This window comes from Solanum stenotomum, chromosome 8 (genome assembly GCF_019186545.1).
Source record: "Solanum stenotomum isolate F172 chromosome 8, ASM1918654v1, whole genome shotgun sequence".
Lineage (NCBI taxonomy): Eukaryota > Viridiplantae > Streptophyta > Magnoliopsida > Solanales > Solanaceae > Solanum > Solanum stenotomum.
Genome location: NC_064289.1, coordinates 19,581,026 through 19,605,600, shown reverse-complemented (window position 1 = coordinate 19,605,600; position 24,575 = coordinate 19,581,026). Strand labels below are relative to the sequence as shown.

Below are 24,575 nucleotides of genomic sequence, written 5' to 3'. Positions count from 1 at the left end.
TAGTAACCCTTCATTAATTTTCATTTAGATAACGATAAAAAAAATCTAATAAAATAGAAAGTATATTTATTTCTTAGTCTTGTCGAATTGAAGTAGGATAAATATATTCTAATTAAAAAAATCATCATTAGTAAAAGAATGTGTTTAAAAAGAAAATAAATAATATATTTATTTGAAAAGGAGTATTTTTGACCCATTAAATAACAATGACATTTTTGGACCAAATTAATCAACTAAGGACATTTTTATTCATTTTACATAGTTTAAAGATATTTTTGACTTTTTTTTATCGAAGAACAAAATACTCTATTTCTAAGATTTTAATTAATTGATTAAATATGCAATTGCAAAATATTAATAATCATTATAGACAATTAAATCTATCTATATATTTGTAAATTAGTGTTGTTCTGATCATATAAATGTTATTATTTATGATTTTATTCAATTAAAATTATATATGCTTTTAGCATTTTTATATATAATTTTTTAATAATGTTTGGGCTTGAGAGTGATAATCTAACACATATATATGTGTGTGAATTCTCTAAAAGCTAACATGTCAAATGTTGGAAAAATTATAAACATATTTTGTCAAAATATATTTTCCTTCAATATGTAATTACCAATTTTCATATCGAACTTGAGGATGGTTTCATTTTAAAAATTATTTCGATTACTATTATTTTTTCGTCTCAAATAATACGTATAATTTTTTCGATATTATTAGTGATTGATTTGAATTTATTTGCATAATTATTACAAATTTTACTTTTACTTATCTACTTAATAATAAAATCATAAATTAAAAATCCATGACATATACGCTTTATAGATTCATGAATTTACTCCTTATATTTCACCTTATTTTATCTCACCTCACGCCCCACGTTCTAAAACACGAATAGGCATACTAGTGAAGCGTTTAGGCTTTATAATTGTGGGCAGCCTGTGGCTTGTGGACCTTGCTCTTTAAAGTTTCTGTTTTAATTACTTCAGTTTCTTAATTTTAACCATTAAATATTTTCTGGAAAATAGTGAATTTTTTTTAGTAGTGTGGACAAGTCTATTTTAATTTCCACTCTTTAAATCTATTAATGTTGATCTACTTGGGAACTCAATTATTTCTTGTTTTACCCATTAATCCTCATCTATTCTCCAAAAACAATGGCAGAAAATTCTCCTAATTATGCACAAGTCCATCAAATCAAATATGTAAAACTTGGATACCATTACTTAATATCAAATGCAATTTATCTCCTCATTGTTCCAATTCTTGTTGCCATGCTACTTCATCTTTCAACCCTTACTCTTGATGATCTCATAAACCATCTTGCCATGTTGAAATCTTGTTCAATTATTGTTTTTTTCTTAACCATGGTATACTTGATGAGTCGTCCAAGAAATGTTTACTTGGTCGATTTTGCGTGTTACAAGTCACATGAACGTTTTATGATGTCTAAACAATATCTGATAGAAAAATTGTCCGATATGTTTGATGAAGAGAGTTTATTGTTTCAAAAGAAAATTTTGGAGAGGTCAGGTTTAGGTGATAAGACGTACATTCACAACGATGACAATGGCTCAAGTATGCCATTTAAATTTTCCCTTAGTAGTAACCAATATGAAGCAAAAAATGTTATAATTGGTGCTATAGATGATCTGTTGACGAAAACAACGGGAGTGAAGATTGGAGATATTGGGATTATTATTGTGAATTCTAGTGCGTTTAATCCATCGCCTTCTCTTTGTTCCATGATTGTTAACCATTATAAGCTTGGAGACAATGTGATTACTTATAATCTTACTGGCATGGGCTGCAGTGCTGGACTCATTTCTGTCCACCTTGCTAACCAGCTTTTACAGGTTGGTAAATTTAAAGTTGATATAAATGTTGGTTGACGAAAATATATTTTTTCATTTCAATCAAAATTACTCGAACAACATTGTTGGTACAAAATGTAAATAGCCTTTACATAACAGGGGAAACGCAACACGTATGCACTTGTAGTAAGCACAGAAATAATCTCAACGGCCTTCTACTTAGGGAAGCAGAGATCAAAGCTTTTACCAAATTGTCTTTTCCGGATGGGTTCATCTGCTATTCTTCTTTCAAACCGTTCCTCAGATCGTAGATGCTCCAAATATCGACTGATGCACATTGTCCGTACCCATAAAGGTGCGGATGACAGAGCTTATAGATGTGCCTACCAAGAAGAGGATGAGGATGGAAAGAAAGGCGTAACATTGTCAAAAGACTTGATGGCAGTTGCTGGTGAGGCCTTAAAAACTAATATCACAACTCTTGGCCCTTTAGTCCTCCCAATGTCTGAGCAGCTACTCTTTTCCGCCTCATTAATTGTGAGAAATGTCTTGAAGAAGAAAATGAAACCATACATCCCTGATTTCAAGATGGCGTTCGAGCATTTCTGTATACATGCAGGAGGGAGAGCTGTGCTGGATGAGCTTCAGAAGAATCTTGACCTCCCGGAATTTCTTATGGAGCCTTCAAGAATGACTCTTTATAGATTCGGAAACACTTCAAGTAGCTCAATTTGGTACAATTTGGCCTATTCCGAGGCCAAAGGGAGGATAAAGAAGGGTGACAGAGTATGGCAAATTGGTTTTGGATCAGGCTTCAAATGTAACAGTGTTGTATGGGGTGCGCTGAGGACTGTCGATGCAGCCAAACAAAAGAACCCTTGGACAGATGAGATTCAGGATTTCCCTGTTCATCTCCCATGTTGATGCTTAAATAGTATATAATTCAAGGAAGTGGAGACATCGAGGATGATGAAGTGGTGGCTTCCATCCGGAGTACGTAGTAGACAATGGAGTGTTAACTTACTTTTCAAGAGTTTAGGCCTACTGGTGTTTGTCTGTTGTTTGTTGCGTTTTGATAATCGTACTATTTACTATTCTTGTTCCTTTCTTGTAGGATTAGTATTGCTTCCCTGGTTAGTTGCTATGTTTTTTTTCCCAGCACAATGATCTCTCAGATTTAGTCGTTGATTGTTGAAAGGAAGAAGATGAATCCTCACACTTTATTACCAACTTCCGATTATAATCTGACAATGAAACATATGGTGGTGTCGATTTCTCTACCTTTAGATATAGGTCGTCTATCATCAGGTGATGAATTAATATTTTGTGTATGTTCATGAGAGACAGAGACTGATATAAAGAAATTCCCGTTTGATGAAAAGGGTATATGTGACCCATTTTTGTAATGGTAGGAATATATGCGAGTCACTTTTGTAACGGTAGAGGTGTGTGTGAGTCACTTTTGTAACAAGGGATATATCAACTTTAAATAGCAAAATTGAGGGGTATATAATACCCTTTTCCCTTTTATCATTAACATAATCTATCATAACTGGTAATGAACCTATCCACTACGACAAAAGACACATTTAGTAGTGGCAGTAGATTTTTCTAGTTAGCGGTAATTGAGCTAATACCATTGTATTCATAATCGCTAAAAGGCTTTAGCAACATTTATATTAGAGTGTTGGTTATAAATGTCCATATTTATTATTACCGGTAAACAATAATACAATTATATTATTTCCCATTTGGAACAACTAACAAGTAAATATTCAAACAGAAAGAGGCATGACTAGAGGGACATTAACCGGAAAGTCAAGAATCTCATCAGTCCAGGGATTTTTCTCCATAGCAGGATTAATAGTCTTCAGGGCATGCCAAACAACACTGTTGCACTTGAATCCTGACCCGAAACCTATTTGCCATGCTCGATCGCCCTTCTTTATCCTCCCTTTCGCCTCAGAGTATGCCAATTCATACCACACCGAGCTACTCGATGTGTTTCCAAACCTGTAAAGCGTCATTCTTGATGGCTCCACATGCCATTCCGTGAGGTCAAGATTCTTCTCCATCTCATCCAACACTGCTCTTCCTCCAGCATGGATGAAGAAATGCTCAAACGCCAACTTGAAGTCCGGGATATAAGGCTTGATATTCTTCAATTTAAAGATTTTTCTAGCAATTAAATACCCAAAATATAGAAGTTGCTCGGACATAGGAAGGACTAATGGCCCGAGAGTCGTTATATTGGATTTGAGAGTCTCTCCAGCTACGACCATTACGCCTTTTGAGAGCGATATGCCAATATTTCCATCTTCATCTTGTTCTTGATATATACTTTTGAAAGCTCTGTCATCAGCTCCTTTATGTGTACGCACAACGTGCATAAGTTTATATTTGGAACGACGAGAGTCTGAGAAGCAGTTAGAGAGTAGAATGGCAGCAGCACCCATACGAAAAAGACAGTTTGATACAAGCTTTGATTTATCATTTCCAAGATAAGAACCACAATGGATGCTCTCTGTGCTAACTACCATCGCATAAGCACTGACTTGTGTCTGTTTTACAATTTTAACAAAGTAGTATATATATGAATATACATAGAATCAAACGTATGGATAGAGTAATAAATGTGTAACCACTACATCAAAAATAATTTTTACCAGCAATTAATTAACAATTGCCGCTAAATATATATTTTTAGTGGCAATTAGCATTCTTTGTATATGACGTCCCTAAAGGCTTTAGCGACATTGGATCTAATGATACTTAACTAATGTTGGTAAAGAGTTTAGCACTCTCTATTTATTGCTGCTAAAAAATGTTTTTGTTATAGTGAACTAACCTGCAAAAGCCGGTTTGCAAGGTCTATAGAAATGAGTCCAGCACTGCAACCCATTCCACTGATATTATAAGTGAGAACATCCGATCCAATCTTGTAATGGTTAACTATCATAGAGGATAGAGAGGGTGTTGGATTATATAAGCCACTGTTCACTATAATTATCCCAATTTCACGAGCCTTCACTTTTGTTTTCGCCAATAAATCGTCTATGGCTCCAAACATGACTTTTTCTGTTTCCTTCCTAGACTCTTCAAACGTCAATAACTTTTCAGGAAGCCTTCTGATACCCTCTGGAACATACGTTTTGTCACTATAACCACTTTTCTCCAATACTTTTTTCTGTAAATGTACAGCTTCGTCGTCAAAAGTTAATGACATTATGTCTAATAGTTGTTGTTTGCTCATCATATCCGCCTCATCTGGTTTGTAACATGCAAAATCGACTAAGTAAACGTTTCTTGGACGACCCCTGATCAAGTAGAGAGCGGCGAAGAAAATAATAATAATTGGCCAAGATTTTAGCATAAGAATAATATGATTATTCAAGTCTTCTAAAGTAGTTATAGTTGAAAGGTTATAAAATCCCAAAGCAGGAATGGCTGGAATGATAAAGAGGTAAGGTGTGTGAGAGATTAGAAAATGGTATCCAAGTTTTAAGTTTTTAACAGTGAAGAAATTGGATCCTACATTTTGTGCCATTGCTATTGAAAGGATGTAGAGGAAAGGAAGTTTTGTTGTCTCTATTTATAAATTTAAAAAGTTTTCTAAGGAACTGTTTTAATTAGCCACAATTTTTCATGACTAACTTGGATCAAGTGTTAATTTGACTTCGAATTATTATCAGTACAAGGTTACTCTTTTGTTGTTTGGTTCAAAACAAGGCTAGCCATCCAAGATTAATTATAATCATGAAATTATAGTTTTCGGTTCAAAATAAGGCTATCACAAAATTAATAGCTCTTTTTGTTTCGGTTTATATGACTCACTTTTTTTTATAGTCGGTTAAAAAAAATGACACATTTTTATATATTAATATAACAACTTTAACTTTAAAATGCTCATTTTAAATGATTTATGGTCACAAAAATATTTATCACATATTTTAGACCACAAGTTTTAAAAGTCTTTCTTTCTTTCTTAAAATTTGTGTCAAGTCAAACTAATTCATATAAAATGGGACGGAAGGAGTATAATTTTTCATACGTATATGAAATAAATAATATTAAAATTTATATCAATATTATTAAGTTATGCTATCTAACTACTCAAAAACTGAATTGAGAGCTTTCTAGAAGGAGAACAAGTTCACATTTTCTCGTATGGAAATCACATTACAATCACTTGACTTGTACAACACAGAATTGTATATATTTAAAAGGAAATTATATCCAACTAGTTTCTAACTAACTCACGTGCATGGAAGTCACATGGTCTTTAACAGAATTTGTAACAGAAAATTAACTACTTGACTATTAAGATAATCCTCTATAGCTCAATACTTCACTTCAAACGCTAGGGTGGAAGACATCTAACACACCAAGTTTGGTCAATAGAAAGTGATGTTGAGCAACACCTAGTCCCTTAGTAAAAATATCAGCAGGTTGCATACCAGTGCGAAGACTGATAAAAATGACAGTCAATTTCTATGTGTTTTGTATGTTCATGAAACACTGGATTCTCAGCTATTTGGATAGATAATTTACTGTGAACACTAAGATTGGACAATGCAACTCCTTAAGTAATCTTGTCAACCAAACCAACTTTACAACTAAAAATGATAAACTCCTATATTCTACTTCAGCCAGTGGCGGATCCAGAATTCGATGATCGTGGGTGCTCAATTCTTTTAACAAGCCAAAAAAAAATTCTTTCTAGAAGTTTACTACTAATATTTTTATAATTTAATTAATAAATGAAATACAAAAAATAGGAAAGTGGAAAAACAAAAAGAAATATAAGCAAAATTTTGAAAAAGAAGTCAAGAAGTTTCTGTTGGTCTTTTTTCAACAAAAAAATAGATGTTGTCGCAGGGGCTCGAACCCTCAATGAAGGGCACCAGCGCTCCTAGAATCCTACTTCAGAACCACAATGCCCATGGAACACTTTATTTAATGGGTGCTGAAACAAACATTATATAACATTTTCAGTATTTTCTATACACATATATAAAGTTTCCGTCGGGGTCAATGGGTGCTCGAGCACCCAAATCTCTACACGTGGGTCCGCCCCTGACTTCAGCAGAGCTTCTACTGACTTGTGCTTTTCGACTTCCAGGAGATCAAGAAATCTCCAAGTTTTACCATATAACCTGTAAGTGATCGTCTTGTATTAGGACATGAAGCCCAGTCTGAATCATAATATCCAATGACCTTTGTAGATTCAGTTCCCTTCTTAAGCAAAACTCTAAGTCCCAGAGACCTTTTAATGTATCTCACAACTCTTAGTGCTGCTTCCCAAAGTGAAGTTTTAGGATGTTGCATAAATGGGCTTAAAACTTGCACACTGAAACAAATATCAGGCCTGGTAATTGTAAGGCATAACAATCTACCAATTAACCTCTGATAGGTTGTAACATCTTCTAGTTCAAGATCATTAGAGCTACCAATATATTGATCATATTCCACACTGGTGATCTTATAATTGAACTTTAAATGAGTACTTACTGCTTTGGCTCCACTCAGACGAACTTCTGAAATAAGTTGCAATGCATATTTCCTTTGATTAAGTAAGAGCACGTCTTTGGATTTAAAAATGTATATTCCCAATAAATATTTGAGGTTTCCCAAATCTTTCATCTTGAAGTTCTGATTCAATATGGCTTTGGATTCTTGAATTATGTGTGAACTGTTTCCAGTGATCAAATGTCACGCCCCAAACTCGAGGGGCGCAACTGGCTCATAATGTCAAAACTCAGGCCTCAGTCGACCCTGCTGAACCATTTGCTACTAGCGCATGACAGCCACACGCAATCAAGGAAACAAACAAGTATATCTCGGCTTAAAACTAAGCCCTCGCCGGCAAGGCCCCTGTCAACTGATCTATAAAAGAAACAGCTACTCCCAGGGGATCATATAAATAAATAGCCAACTAGCACAAAAGTCCTGATTGGGCCGTCGAGGCCACCATGAAATCTATACCAAAACTAAAAGCAGGAATATATCATCACAATACATCAAACAACTCACAAGCTTCAACAAAGCAACAACCTAGGCTAGTATGGCTATAACGTAGCTATACACCCACACACTAGTCTGCAAGGCTCTAAGAGTAGCAAAGATTGGCGGGACAGGCTCCAGCCTACCCATAAAAATATACACAACAAAAGCTAACAAACCTCCAAACTCTGGCAGCTCCATAGGAAAGGGGCTAGCCAACCGGATAGAAGTCAATCCTGCTACTGAGGAGGTCTATTCGGTCGTCTGTCAGGACATGCATGCATGGATTTTAGGAAGGGGTAAGGGGTGTCACATGACATTGCTTCGTCCGAAAAGATTGCTAAATAGGTATATACAGTTTAGAAATAAAAGCAAACATAGAGCGTATAGATATTATAAGTAACATTCCTTGAACAAAAGAAGTGTGTAGCCTAGTTGGTTTTGTGCTGAATTTCCTTATGCTAAGTTGCGTGATCGATCCTCCATAGCCTCATATTTTATGTTTTTTTCCTTTACCTTCTTTGTCTAGTAATTATTTTTGGTCTTTTGTTTGTTTAAACAAATATGTAGTATTATATTATTAAGGAGATTAATTTGAACACATTTCATTAAAAAAATTCATCGAAAAAAATTATAATGTGTTTTATTTTATTTTTCAAAAAAATATAATAATATATATGAATTGTTGTTTTATTTGTATTTTTTTAATGTATGGTTTACCTTATTTTATTTATTTTTCTCATTTTAAAAGGTGACACCGCTTACGAAAAATTCTGCAGCAATCACTTGACTTGTACAACACATAATTGTATATATTTAAAGGAAATTATATCCAACTAATTTCTAACTAACTATCGTGGGAAGTCACATGATCTTTAACAAAATTTGTAACAGAAAATTAATTACTTAACTATTTGACTATTGAGAATTTGAGATAATCCTTTATAGCTCAATAAGTAGCTAATAACAATAACCAAAGGTGGGGATAAGATCCTCCAAATTTAATATCAGGATTAGTCTATCCTAATCTTGGTAACCAAACAACTCCAAAGAGTTTTACCTTTTTTTTCATAAAAATCCCTTTTAAAAGTTGGTAAACCGGCAACAACGTAACCAACGTAGCCTATCAAATTGAATATTCACTCTTCTAATTAGTTCAACAATGGGTCACTTTCATTTGTATTCCATTCGTTTTAATTTATGTAATAATCCACATGAAATTTATGGGGAAAAATTAAGATTTCTGAAATTTATGATTTGAAATATGACATATCATTTGTGGACATATAATTACTTTTTTTTTTACTTTGTGGTCTTAAAATTTCTCATTAAAAATAAAATGAAAAGCGTAAAGTTAAGAGTGTCATTCTTTTGAAAATTGATTAAAAGAGAGAGTATTAGTTGGAACGGAGGAAGTAGATTTTATATTTCGTTTACTTTTTCACTTTTTAAGTTTATCAACTGTGATTTGCAAAACACATATATATGATGTATGTTCAATAAAAAATTGTGTTTCTTTCGTTACGTTGTTCAATAATTTATTTCTCTGCAACTTTTTAATTCACTTTTCTGAAGTTTTACTACATTTAGTATCATCATTAAGCCTCGTTTGCTTTCAAAAATCGTTGCGTTTGCATGGCTAAAATACTAGCGTTACTGTACTAACAATGATTTGTTGTGGCAATTAAGTAACGGGAAAATGCATAAGTACCATCTCAACCTATGTCCGAAATTTCAGATACACACTTATATTATACTAAGGTCCTATTACTTCCTGAACTTATTTTATAAATAATTTTCTATCCCTTTTTGGCTTACGTGGCACTATCCTTGAAAAAATTGTCAACACACACGCTGGACCCACAAGATAGTGCCATGTAGGCCAAAAGGGGTAAAAAATTATTTATAAAATAAGTTCGAGGGGATAATAGGACCTTAGTATATTATAAGTGTGTCTCTGAGATTTCGAGCATAGGTTGGGGGGTACTTATGCATTTTCCCATTAATTAACAGCAATAGCTTATTAATTATCGCTAAATATGNATAAAATAAGTTCGAGGGGATAATAAGACCTTAGTATAGTATAAGTGTGTCTCTGAGATTTCGAGCATAGGTTGGGGGGTACTTATGCATTTTCCCATTAATTAACAGCAATAGCTTATTAATTATCGCTAAATATGTTGTTTTGGTGGTAATTAGTACTCTTTGTAAATGTCCCTAAAGTCTATAACGACATTGGATCCAATGACAATTAATTAATATTGATAAAGATTTTAACACTCTTTGTTAATGTACATATTTATTACTGCTAAAAATTATTTTTGTTATAGTGTGGTGGGCACATCATGACATATGGTTTGCTTGTTAGAAACGCAAGTTTTGTGGAAGGGTGGGAACAATAAGGTTCCACTCTAGCTAGCTAGCTGAAACACAAGTTTTAGCCACCGCGCGCGGGGGGGGNGAGCTATATAATTGTTGCTAGCCGATTCAACTGAAACCACTCGCTGGAATATTATAATGTCAAATAAGGGGGAATCTTATTAGCTCAATTGGTTGGCTATCTGAACTCTTACCTTGTTAGTGAGGTTCGATTCTCCACGTTGTAATTCCCTCCCTATTTTCCCGTTGCATGTTCATTACTATATGATATTCTAGTTTTTTTTTTGAACTTACATAAATCCCACTAATTTAGGAGTTAAGTATTTAGATACACTCTAGATTGCAATATTACGAATCTTATCAGATTTTGGTGTGTTCAGATACGTTCAGATACATCTAGATACATGTATCTCGAAATACATGAGGTCAAAATAAGGTGTAACATCATTCTAGATACACTGTTCCAAGTTGATTCGCATGTATTTGGGGTACCTAACAAATCTCGCTCGTCTTCCTCTCATCTCGCTTGCCACTGTTTTATGTATAAGGAATTATGTATGTAGCGTGATTCGCATGTATCTGAGACACATAACAAATCTTGCTCGTCTCTCTCTCCCTATTTTAGTGTATCTATTAGCAAAAATACATGTATCTAGGTGTATCTTCCTCGATGTATGATTGAAAACTCTTAATTAGTGGTATGATACGTAGTATTTTGAAAGTACAAATAATAAATGATATATAAGATATTGAGATATTTCTAATTATGTAGTTTCTTCAATTCGATCACCCTCGAGATCGAATAAATTGTTTAAGGTCTAAAACGTAAATGCATCATTAGCAGGACTTATCAATGTCACTTGTGGGCTAAAAAAGGCTACAAAAATTGGTGCGTTTAAGCATTTACATAGTAATTTGTAACCCAATTTATTTCATTCGAGATTATATAGGTTGATAGCTTAAAAAATATTTCAACAGAGTAGTTAAGGCCAATTGTAATAGGTTTGTTACTTGTTTCCTTGAATAAGTCTCAAATAGTTATTACTGGGGACCCTTCCTTTTAAATATTTGATAAAGAAAAATTTCACCACGACTTTCTAATTTTATCAAAAGACTTACTTCCTTTCGCCTCATATTAGTTGTCTATCATCGCACTATAAATAATTATCTCAAATTATTATCTATCTACAAAATCAAGATAAAATTAATTAAATCCTTTCCTTTTTATTCTTACAATTAATTTTTTTTTTAAAAAGTGTAAATAAGTTTAGAGAGGTAAATTAGTAAATCTGTTCTTATTTATGATTTTTTAAGAGACGTGTAAAGTATGAGACAGATGAATGAATGATTTTTTAAGAGATTTTGATTGAGACGGTATAAGAAGGCTTCACAGTACTTAAATATAAGAGCTTACGGGGAATAACAATAATTCTCACCAACATGGGTTGTGGTGTAGTGATGAAATTATTTTATCCTTAATTAGAGGTTTTGAGTTCAAACCTTGAGTATGGAGAAAATCTTACCCTACAGTGCAAAATTTAGATTTAATTGAACCTCGAATGTAGACTCCGAATCCCAAAATGATACTACTATTTGAAGTTTTGAGACAATGACAACCTCCTTGAAAAAGGCCATGAGGACTGGCAACATCAAAAACGTCATTGAGGTTTAGTTTTTAATTAAGTAGGTGAGGAATAACACCACGCTTCTAGAAATAAAGTTTTTTCAATCATGAATCAGTGAGAAATTTGTGTTATAAAATATAATTATCTCACTCATTTTTCATCGAACCATAGCTCATTGTGGGAACTTCTTAATTTTTCATATGATAACATATATTACTATTTTTTTTCATCAATTAAATAAAAATAACGGTAAAAATAGCCACTGGAATATTTTTTTAATGAGAGATGAGCATGTTAAGTTGCACTCCCACTTGCGTTTGAAAATGCTGTTACAAAATGGACGATGTATGAAAAAGGTTATAAAACATTGACCACCTAACAATATTAATTATAACTAGCGACTCCACAGACACAGAGGTTCAGAACAAACAAGTAGGTGAGAATAGAGGGGAAGTACATGGATAGAGCCGTCAAAACGGGCTTAGCCTATGGGGCCGGCCCAACCCATATAAGTCTTTGGCCCTTGAGGCTTGATCGGGACCGGGCCAGGGTCTGCCCATGGGCCAAAACTTTTTATTTAAGGGTAACTTACAATAATGTCACTAATATATAATCTAATTACTTAAATACACAATATTTGTAATATTATGAATCTTACCAGATTTTGGTACGCCCAGATACATATATCTCGGAATATATGGACTCAAAATTAGGTTAATCTGTTCTAGATACACTCTATCAAAGTAGATTTGCATGTATCTAGAATGCATAGACAAATCTCGCGCCCTCGCCTCCCTCCAATCTTGCTTCTCACTCTCTTATCTCGCTCGCGTATCTGGTATGTGAGATACATGCTAATTACACTAGACTTTTTGCTAGTGTTATTAAAACAACACTATTGTTTGCCATATTTGATTTGAAAATCTTCTCATTTTCTTGATGTTATAGAATTATAAGTTTGAAAAAAAAAAAAGAAAAAAAGAAAAAAAAAAGGGCTAACCCGCCCCAGCCCTTGGCCCTTCTAGGGTTGGGTTGGGTTGAATTGAGCATTTTTAGGCTCTTTCAAATGAAGGGCCAGCCCGCCCTAGCTCTTCAAATTCCTTGGCCCTCGAGGCTTGGGCAGGGTGGGGCTGGGCCGACCCTTTTTGACAGCTCTATACATAGATAACTGATTTTGGGACCATGATCAAAGTTCATAAATTAGTTATACCTAGTCACTTGAAAATTAACTTCTGAAATTCAGATATACGAGACTTAAGTTGTAACACCGAAGTTTTGCCAGAAGTTTGACACATTATTTATGCAAGCAAACTTTTCGATATACATGCCTGAAGTTTATCTTGTCAAAGTAAACTTTGAATGTACGTGCGTGAAGTTTGGTTTGCCAAGGATAAACTTCCGATATTAACATACATTTCAACATCATGGTCATAAAAAAAATACAACATATTTATGCCAATTTCTGAATAACAAAACCATACAATCACCTACATTTTATGCTCTAGAATTTGTTATATGTATACCAATGCTAATAACTATAATTGGTTTGTGCATGCACCACCAAATGGATTGTTTTCTTCAATCCTCCATTATTCCTATGAAATCCCTCAATTTCACCATTACTATCACAAAAGTCCCGTTAGTTCTTCATTAATGGCAAAACCTCAATCTTGAAATCACAACAAACCTCGAATATGAAACTTAAGTAAAAAAAATAATTGAGCGAACATGATTGGGATTCGTTGGAAAGCCTTAGAAGAATATATATATATACATATATAATATTAAGGAATATTGGAGGCAATTTTGACATGTTGGAGTAAAAATTTAGATCTGAAATGTGTCGCAGTGATATATGTATATCATATTATATATCGTGTATATTAATGTATATCACACGGAAAGTTTTGTAGATATACATAAATATATACATTATATAAATGGAGATATAGGGTAATATACATTGATATACAAGGTGATATATATTGGAATTTGGAGATACACGACTAGAATCTTCTTCAACCGCAAGTTTTCAGTCAGAAGATCATTTTAAATCTAAACTCAAAATCATCTCCAAATATTTTTTGAAAATAAATAAATATATAAATAGGAATAAGTATAAGCAATGAGGGATAAGTCAATCCTAATGTGCTAACAAAGCTGTACTAATTAATTACTCCCTTCATCCATCTTTACTTGTCCACTATACTATTTTGAGATGTCCAACAATATTTATCAAGTTTATAAAACCAATGAATAATTTTACCATGTTATGTCTATTTTATCCTTACTATTAATGATATTCATTTTTCAATTGTTTAGATGACTTATATTTATTAAGCTTGATTTGGTAAAATTACCCCTATCATTAACTGTTTCTTAATTCATGTGCGAAGTCAATAGTGGACAACTACTGGATAGAGAGAGTAACAAGCTTAACGAAAATAAGAGTTAATACTTATATGGTGTATTAAATAAATATAAGTCATTTAAACAATTGAAAAATGAATATCATTTAATAGTAAGGATAAAATAGACATAAACACAACCAATGTATTTAACATTGTATTCACATTTTTAAGTTCCTTATTTGAGCATGCCATTGAGGATGAGAGAGATAGAGATGTGTAGAGGCCGATCGAGACGGGTATGGGCTTGGGCTTTATATATATATATAAAAGAGAGAGGAGTTGATATAAATAACCGTACGAAATATATATTTGCATATATTAATATATGATATATATAATATATATTTTTTAATATATATAGGTGTATACTTTTATATTTGACTAGTTAATATAGATAATTTTAGCCGATTATCTAAAGATGTAACTTAGATCATATATACAAGTGCACCGGATTGCATATATTAATATATGATATACATGACATTTTTTTAATATATATATAGGTGTATACTTTTATATTTGACTAGTTAATGTAGTACTTTTTAGCCGATCATCTAAAGAAGTAACTTAGACCATATATACAAGTGCACCGGATTGCATATATTAATATATGATATACATGATATTTTTTTAATATATATATAGGTGTATACTTTTATATTTAACTAGTTAATATAGTTATTTTTAGCCGATTATCTAAAGATGTAACTTAGACCATATGTATAAGTGCACCGGATTGCATATATTAATATATGATATACACGATATATATTTTTTAATATATATAGGTGTATACTTTTATATTTGACTAGTTAATGAAGTTATTTTTAACCGATCATCTAAAGATGTAACTTAGACCATATATATAAATTCACCGGATTGTACATATGTCAATTCCTCAATATATAATACCCATACAATTTGGATGTAAGAGTACTTCGACATGACCCAAATAGCCAAAAGCTCCTTTTTAGGGTGTTTTGGGTGAATTATGATGAAATAAATGAAAAATATATGATTTTTGGGGTTAAAGATTGTCATCATAAACTAAGAGTGGATTGGCATATCTTAGTGTTTTGGGATGATTAAAAGTCAAAACACTCCTAAATGTTACAAGAAAATGACATAGAAACAAATTTTAGAGTACTTTACAGTATTCAAACATGAAGGAATTATATAGCACCCACAGATTCAACATGTGTGCTATAGTGTCCAAAATGTGGTTGGTTCTAATTTTTGTACATATAAAATGGAGTTAGTGTTCGGTCATAGTTGATTCTACCTTTTTGCAGGGTGATGAGCATTAGGACATAGAATCATGATTTAGGGTTATTGTGCTAAACTCCCCTTTTCAATAAAACGATTACAACTTTTTTTAAATGATGAAATGTTTGTGTTGTTGAAAATTAGACTTCAAGGACTATAAATTTCCTTTAAGGATCATTGTCAAATTCTTTCTAGACCTTAAGTGATACATAAATTGAAAAACGTGTGATATCACTTGTATAATAAATTCCCTTGCTCATTTATTTATTTTATCAACATTTCTTATTCTAAATGGAGTAAAAATAAAAACATTTATTATTCTCAAGCACGCATTCAATTCTTAAACCCTTAAAGAACCATATTTGCATGATCTATATATTAACATGACACAAATTAAAGTAATTTATAGGAAAACATTGAGGAGTGGTGTTATACAAGTGAAATAGAAGAAAATAACCTTTTTAAATTTGTTGTCCGTTAAAAGAAGGAACGTGATATGTTTCTGATATTAAGGTTAATTTATTATATAGTATAGTCACTAAAGAATGGGCCTGGTTTTTGGGGTTTTGCAAAGAAAGGGACTTTCCTTACCTGCTAAGTCATTAAACCCTACTTTTAATGCCAAATTTCAGAAAATTAATTGAAATTGACGTAACAACAGCAATGTATAAAATCCAATACGTAGTTTGGCCAGCAACTAAACACCATATATAGTAATAAAGGATTGACAAAAATCATATACTAATAGTTGCATAATTAAACTTTTGACGTTAATTGATTTTTAAGATTATAGCACAATTTAACTTAAATATTTGAATTCATACGAACGCTTTGATAATTTTACTTTATATCTCATACAACTAACATAAATTGTATGTTTGACAAGTAAATTTTGTTGAACCAAATCCTTTAATAAAATGATTTTTTTCCTATTAAACAAATCATAAAAGAGAGAAACTATAAGGAGTGTCGACATTTTTTGCTTAAATTTTGTTATCTAGCAACTTATCGACTGTTAAGATCATTTTATAAGACTATGTTTGAGCAAATACAAAATCTTATAAGAAAACGTTAGATTTTTTTTTTTTTACTTAATTAGGCATTAGTCTAGTTGGTGTTGTAATTCATCATAAGATTGATAACAAAATGGGGACCAAATCATATGAAGAAAATGCTAGATTACTGTTTAAAGATTTTTTTTAACAAACTGAATATCTTAGATTATGATCTAAGATTTTGCAAGCTATTCAAACGTTAGATGAATGTCTATTGTTCTGTTTAATTATAAGGTTAAGCAAATATTATATAAGTAAACATTAGATTCAAATTTAATGATGCTCGTAAGAGTAATTTTCCATTTGGATAATTTTTGAACAAAATCTGAATGATTACCTAAAAAAATATTTGCGTAAATCAGCCATAGAAAGCAATCTACTCGTTAACGTCACAAATTTAACTAATGCACCCCACTAAACTTGTGGGACAAATGCTTCTCAGTTGAGTTTCTAAGGAAAAGACTTAATGCATATCTAATGGAGTTAAATTAAATTAAATTAATAATAAAATTTTGATTTTTAAAAATAATATAAAAAATATTATTAATTGTAATTTTTTTTATATATATATTAATATGAGGTTAAAATTTGTGCAACTTGACTTTTGAAAAGTAAACTTGACAATTAAATAAAAGTGAACGGAGGGAGTATATGTTTGGCAGCGTAAAATGAATGTAAGCTTAATATGACAACAAACAATGTGCTCTTTTGCTTGTTTTCTCAACAAACCAACAAAGCTTAGTACTAATAATAGAACTTATGAAAATCTTAAGAGTTTACATACGTCACTCACATGCTCGAATCACAAAAATAATTAAGAGAGAAGAATTAAGAAAGAAATAAAATTATGTCCATATTATTTTATCAATAATATTCTTGTTCTGTTCTTTTTTTAAGAAAAAAGAAATATTGTTGTTTCTTAAAAACAATAATGAGAAAACTTACCGACAAATACAAAGTACTAACCCACTTTTCTGTCTATGTTTCCCAATGATTAGATACTAATTCCATCAAGATAAGCCCAACCATTAGGCTATAAATTAAATAAATACACCTACCAATTATTAGCTAAGTTTATTTACTTACTAAAGATGCTTTGCTTGATGTTGCACAATTATATACGTATTGATGCTGCGTGGTTGAATTCATTTTGAGTATTTAATTGTGTAAAGACTAATCAATGCTTAATGTATTCTTGCTTCTCTAAGACTTTTCTTGTGTTTTAATTTGGTGACTTCCAATGCTTTATAAAATACGACTATTTCAAACCCAAAAAAAAAAAACATTAGTCAACAAAATGATGTTGGCTTCTTGCTGTTAGTTATTTAAGGGGGTTCATTTAAATTGGTGAAAAACTTAATATATGTTTGGAGATTACATAGTTTAAAAACAAAAAATGTAAAAAATATGGTCACATAGAGGTTTTCTTTTAGCTTGGCATTTAAAATTGGAGAACTTACCTAAATTTCACTATTTTAGGAGCTAATTACTTAGATAAATTCTAGTTTGCAATATTACATATCTTATCATATTTTGATGTATCCAGATACATTCAGATACGTCCAAATAAATGTATCTATGGATATATGAGGTCAAAAGTAGATGTAATTTGTTCTAAATACATTGTATCCAAGTGGTTTTGCATGTATCTGAGATACATAACAAATCTTACTCGCATCCCTACCCATCTCACTCTCCTCTTTCATTATTTTAGTGTATCTAGTAGCAAAAATACATGTATATAAATGTATCTTTCTCAATATATGATAGAAAACTCTTAATTAGTAGTAAGATAAGCAATATTTTAAGAATGTAAATAATAATAATATATATGATAATGGTGTATGTCTAATTATATAATTTTTCCTTTAATGAAATTCTTGTTTAAGTGCTACTATTATTGGGACTCAAAAAAGTATATTTGAATTTGTATGCACTGTTGACTCGATAATAATTAATTTGCATTCGATATTTTTGTAGGACTTATGATCCTTAGCTTGAAAAATACTCGCATAAATTATAATAATCTACCAACTGAAATAAGGTTCGTAACAAAATAATTTACATATAAATGTACTTAGCATTTAATTGAAATACACTGTTTTGTTTAAGCTAGCCAAAACTCTTAATGTATGTGTAAAAGCATTTAGTATTGGTGTGAGATAATTATCTTTTTAACACCTATAAAAACTTCCTTTGTAATTTTATAATGCTAACACTAGCATTATAAAATGTGTTGAAATATTAAATTTTGATTTTGGAAAAATATTTAAGTCTATCAGGTAGTCTAGTGTGCAATAGTGTATGAATTACTCCTACGCTTCAAGCGTAAAAATATAAGCTCGGAGCGTAAAAACGTACGCCCTGGACCTTTTTTTTTAATTATTATTATTTTTTATTTTGGAATTTTTTTTGCTTTAAATCAAACTTTTGTTATTGGTGTAATGATTTTTCACAAATAGTAATTGTAATACTTTTTTTTTTACTTTTGGTTATTAATACCTTTCTCAAATAAAAATCATAATATTTTTTCTATAAATTATAAGTTATTTATTAAAATGTATTTGTAAAATAACTGAAAATTTTACTTTTGCTTATTTTCTTAGTAATAAAATTATAAAAATTCAATATACATGAGATTATGCCCCGTAGATCCATAAGACTTACGCCCTGGTCTTGGGGCTTACATCTCTCCCCATACGGCATAAAACGTCTCATCCCGTTTGGCATAAAACGTCTCGCCTCAAACTCCCGCATTTTAAAACACTAGTTGTTATATTAATATAAAGACTTAAATTTATCGATAATATCTTAAATTTGTCGAATTTTTTCAATTAGACACCTGAATTGTTGTTTGTTCATATTGATTATTGAGCATCTAAACGGACGATAAATTATCCAATTAGACATTTAAAAAAAACATTTATGTGTTATTTCAAGTTTTCAATATTACATTAATAAATTAAATATTTATAATATATTATCTCTTTTAATTATACAGGAGCTATAAAACTTTAAATATGTTCTAATTAAGTTAGCCATTTTCCTCCTACATATGAATTATGATATTATCAAGACCACCTAATATTTCTGATTCCAAAAGGGATAAGAATGAGTTCTAACTTCATTTTCTCCGCCTTATAATTTCCCTTCTCCATCTATTTGACATCTGTAGTGGACACATGTAATAAATTAAACTGCTCATATATTTGTAGATAAAATTCTTATATTCCATGGCTAAGCACCGACATGGGTTGTGGTGTGCTGGTGAAGTGTTTTACCTTTCATTAAAGATTTTGGGTTCGAGTTTTGTATATGGAGAAAATCATGTTAGGAACGCCACCTTCGAATGGACCCTACAGTATATGATTCGGATTTAGTCGGAGTTTCAATGTGAACATTGAACACGGATGGGAAACCAAAAAAAGGGCTGAAGCACATTAATGTTAGGAACATTTATTATTTTTCTGCAAACTCATTTAACAGTGAATTGATATTACGAAAAGTTTTATTATGTATCTTGCGCAATTGATATTAATAACGTCTTACGAAAAAGTGAATTCAAATTGTTCATCTTTATTTATTCATTAAACCACTTTGAGGTATCTAATAAACTTATGCTCAATATATATATATATTCCTTATATAGAAGGGAGAGTTGGGAAGGACCAATATGGCATAAGAAAATTGTACCAAAAGCAAGTTAAATTAGACAGGACTAACATAGCATAAGAAAATTGTACCAAAAGCAAGTTAAATTGTATATTGTACCAATAGCACTATCAATTGTACTTTAAACATGGACCAATCTGATTGGTCATTCAATCACTTTTGCTTTTGTATAAGCACGTGTATTGTGTTTATTTCTTAGCAAACCACGTGTACAGGCAAATTTTGTATTCTTCCTCTTCCTACCACTGATTTCTTCAATTAATTAAACAGTTGGACAGGACTAACATAGCTTAAGAAAATTGTACCAAAANATAATATATGTCATATTAGAAATTTTAACTATATATATATATGATGGATCAAAAGGGTTCTATATCTTTGCTTTTATCCTTTCTAATAGGTGGATCCCAATTTTTAGCTTTCATTTTCAAACATAATGACAATAGATGTAGGCTCCACAAAATAATATCATTTTATGTCTTTTTTTAATTTATTATATACAAAAATTACATAAAAATATGATAAATTATAATAATTTTTAATATATAATTTAAAATATTAAAAAGCTATAAAAAAGTTAGTTGTCTTTCAAAAATTAATATATACCGCATAAATTGAGACAAAGATAGTAATATATACTCCTTGTGTTCAATAATATTTATCTACTAGTGAAATTATCCGCGCTTTGCGCGGAGAAATAAACTATATCACCCATCTTAATAATTTTTACTTCATTTAAAAATAAATTTTGACTATGAAAAATTCAAATTACACCTCCATGTTTAGAATTTCAAATAAAATGTTATTTTGTCTTATTTGTGAAAAAAATATAACAAAGCACAACTCTGATTTTAAAAATTTCTAGTAAAATGAAAAAATATTAATTTCTAATTATATATGGCCAAATGCCCACCAAATTCATGATTTATTTTTCGTTCTTTCTAATACTCGAATATTAAAATCATCAAAAAATATAATCAATTTTATTTTTAATATTTCTTTCAAACGTATAATTTAAATAGAAGAAATTATAATATACATAAAAGTCTTTTTCAAAACTTAAGTTTTTAAATTATAAACCAAAAGTTACATAAAACATTATCTATATTTTGTTTTAAGTAAATATGAAAAAATATGTATAAAAATAGCTTGTTAGCAGACCTTGACTATATATTTATTCTCTAAGTTATCTATTTATTTAATTAGTCTTTGCTACTCAAGAAATAATTAAATGAAAACATGATATCAGGAAATTTATTTAAAACCACATCTCATTGTATATTCACAATTAATATAGGTTAGAATATAAACACAAAAATAAGTTCCATCCATTTTTCTACTACATAAAATAATGTTGATATTCATTTGGTGAGTAGGTATAAATATAATGGTATTCAATTTTTTTTAATCAAGTTATGAAGGTTTATTAAGTTTTCAAGATTCTTAAATGCATAAAGTAATACTAAAAAGAAAATAATATGTTCAATCTATTTGAGAATTTATAGAAAAGGCTAATGGGCAAGATATATTTAACGCTTAATTTTTCCTTCCAAAGACAATAGAAACATTAAATATCTTAATGAGTATGGACCAATAAAAAAACATTTAAGTCTTACAAAATATAACTATTCTAACAATTCCTATAATCATACTTAAATACCATGAAGGCATGAACTAAGGAAATTCATTTGCATGAAATTCTATATCTTCTTCTTTTTTCTCTCAATTGAATTTTATATCAAACTATGATTCTTTTATACATTTAATTAGTTGAAATGTGAGTGTCATATATTTGTTGTGGTGATTTTTTTCTTTTTCTTGTGTATATATTTTTTTATTTCTAATAATTAATTTTCTTAAGCACTATTAGTCTTTCAGTGAAATGTACTATATTGAATTAAGGAAATTATTTGCAGGCAAACGATAAAATTTATAGGTAGATATTTCTAGTATTTTTCTTTTGGATATTTTTTGTGATTATATCATCTAATTTTTAAGAATTTAATTGAGAATTTTCATTCATTAAAATATATATAAAAATTAAATTACTTCTACAATTATATATTATAATAAAGCTAAAAATGCATAACAACTTAATTTTTCTTTGTGTCACTACATGATATTTTGACTTATACTATACTAAAGCAAAAAATGTATAACAACTGAACTTCTTTTTGTGTCACTGTATGATATTTTTGATTTATTCGAAGAATTTATTCCTTAGAACGAATATGTTATACGTCAAACCTCAATGTCTGATTATTATACAAAGAGATCAATGAATATTGGAATGAAATTAATCTAAAAATAAATATAATGAATTAAATATATCAAAAGATGTGAAGGTAGGCATACAAGTATCAATACATTTATTTTTGTGAAGATAAATACAATTAGATATAACATTTTAACTTTTCAAGAATGAAAAGATGTAGTAAAACAAAACTAAAAAGAGTAATAATATAAGTGAGAAAATGGACAAGAAATGTTGAGAGACAAGAGAGAATTTTCTTGTCCTTCCAAGTATATTCAAGTGTTTTCTAAATCTTCAAGTGCATGGCACATCCTCAAGACCTCTATTTATATTGTTATAAGAGGCATACAAAAAGATAGCAATAAACATGATATTAATTATTTAGAATGTGGGGAAGATTAAAGGGTGTGGAAGATAAATGAGGAGATGGTGGAGGTGTGAGTATTATTACACATAATGGTGAATTTATATCTTGAAGTTATGGACATCCACATTAAATCAACAAAACATTAACTATAAACAAATAATAATTAAATTAAAAATGAGGAGAAAAATTAAAAAATATCCAAAAAAATAAATAGGAATGGAGACCATAGAGAGGTGGCACATCACCTCATCTATGTTTCTACTTTATATATATATATATATATATATATATATATATATATGATTATTGATTTGTCACACACCTTAAGAAACAATAAATAATAGTAATATTACTTTTTTGAATATATTTAAATTTAATAGCAAGGGTAAAATAGACACAAAATGATAAATTATCTTTTGATTTTTCAAACAGGACAAGTATTGTTGGACAACTATTTTTAGTATAGTGGACAAGTAAAGATGAACGAAGAAATATCATCTAAAAATTACATAAAAAATATTATAAATCATAACAATTAACAACTTAAATGTCTAAAAACCTTACAAAATATTGGTTGACTCAAAATCTCATCTTTATATAGAAATTGAAATAAAAGAAGTAAAATATATAATTGAATATTGCGTAAAGGTACTATAAATTGCAATAATTATCAACTTAAATATCTAAAAGTCTTATAAAAAATTGATTGACTCTCGAAATTGAAACAGATAAGCTAATCCATATTATATAAAATTTACATTGAAAAGATACTATAAATCACAATGATTAACAACTTAAAATGGATATAATTTTTTTTTATTGACGCTCAAAATTCCATCTTTGTCACAGAATGGAACTAAAGGAGCACATATATTGTAACGACCGGGTTCTATCGTTATAGAAAAGCCAACGGGGAAAAATTTAGGACCGGAAAACTTTTTCGTAGTAATTGAATTTTCCCAACGTTGTCCAGATTTGGACAAAATCGAAGTCATCAAGGTGTAGGAAAAATTGGTAACAATAGGGTGGATCATTTATGATTTTGATTACATGAATAGTTAGATAACTCGTTAAAGAATCCGTACGACTTTACTGAATTGAATTCGGGTGAGTAGAACTCCCGGAATCGATCTTGGCGTAAAGGGTATTTTATGAGCGTTGTTGGTTAGATGTGTGTTGTGAAATGAGAATCTTGAATTCATGAAATAGCTCTCTGTCTCGCATAACCCACTTAGCCCATCTTGTTTAGACTGGGTTCATTGTTAGATATTTTGGTACATTGACTTTCAGGTTCTAAGTTAATTCTTCCGCATTGTTAGTTGTTAGATCTTTTGTTGAAATTTATGGGAACCTCAGTTTTTAGCTATTGTTTCTGCTTTTATATACTTAAATGCCTTATTTTTGGTTAAGTTTCTTGGTTGAGTTATAGTAATGGTTCTTCCACCGGAGAGTTAATATGGGTGTCAATCACGACGGTCTGGATCGTGACATATATTATATGAAAATACATTTAAAAACATACTATAAATCATCATAACTAACAATTTAAAATATTCAAAATGCATATAAAAAAATTGATTAGCTTTAAATTTTATTTTATATCATATAAATTAAAATGTATATGTTGAATCTGTGCCAACTCAAATATGGTATTTAATTTAATTTTGTTTTATAAGAATATGACCTTAAAATGGAAGTGGACCACATAGTAGTTGAGAC

The 24,575-nt window shown here is 30.4% G+C and overlaps 2 protein-coding genes across 2 annotated transcripts; one reads left to right on the top strand and one right to left on the bottom strand.

The window, feature by feature from the left end:
- The first annotated feature begins 1,149 nt into the window (after positions 1–1,149).
- On the top strand, positions 1,150–2,748 carry LOC125872106 (3-ketoacyl-CoA synthase 20-like). The gene is made up of 2 exons (XM_049552780.1): positions 1,150–1,866; positions 1,984–2,748. Exons 1-2 carry the CDS (start codon positions 1,168–1,170, stop codon positions 2,746–2,748), a joined length of 1,464 nt encoding a protein of 487 aa, XP_049408737.1. The 5' UTR covers positions 1,150–1,167.
- Positions 2,749–3,599: 851 nt separating this feature from the next.
- LOC125872117 (3-ketoacyl-CoA synthase 11-like) lies at positions 3,600–5,371 on the bottom strand. Its single transcript, XM_049552793.1, has 2 exons — positions 4,673–5,371; positions 3,600–4,385 (listed from the first exon to the last, which is right to left on the bottom strand). Exons 1-2 carry the CDS (start codon positions 5,369–5,371, stop codon positions 3,600–3,602), a joined length of 1,485 nt encoding a protein of 494 aa, XP_049408750.1.
- Positions 5,372–24,575: the final 19,204 nt, after the last annotated feature.

Excerpts from the sequence above, each read along its gene's own strand:
- LOC125872106 (XM_049552780.1), top strand. The coding sequence starts at position 1,168 with ATGGCAGAAAATTCTCCTAATTATGCACAAGTCCATCAAATCAAATAT. Across the intron at positions 1,867-1,983 it reads TTGCTAACCAGCTTTTACAG|GGGAAACGCAACACGTATGC; the intron begins GTTGGTAAATTT and ends TTTACATAACAG.
- LOC125872117 (XM_049552793.1), bottom strand. The coding sequence starts at position 5,371 with ATGGCACAAAATGTAGGATCCAATTTCTTCACTGTTAAAAACTTAAAA. Across the intron at positions 4,386-4,672 it reads TTGCAAACCGGCTTTTGCAG|ACACAAGTCAGTGCTTATGC; the intron begins GTTAGTTCACTA and ends ATTGTAAAACAG.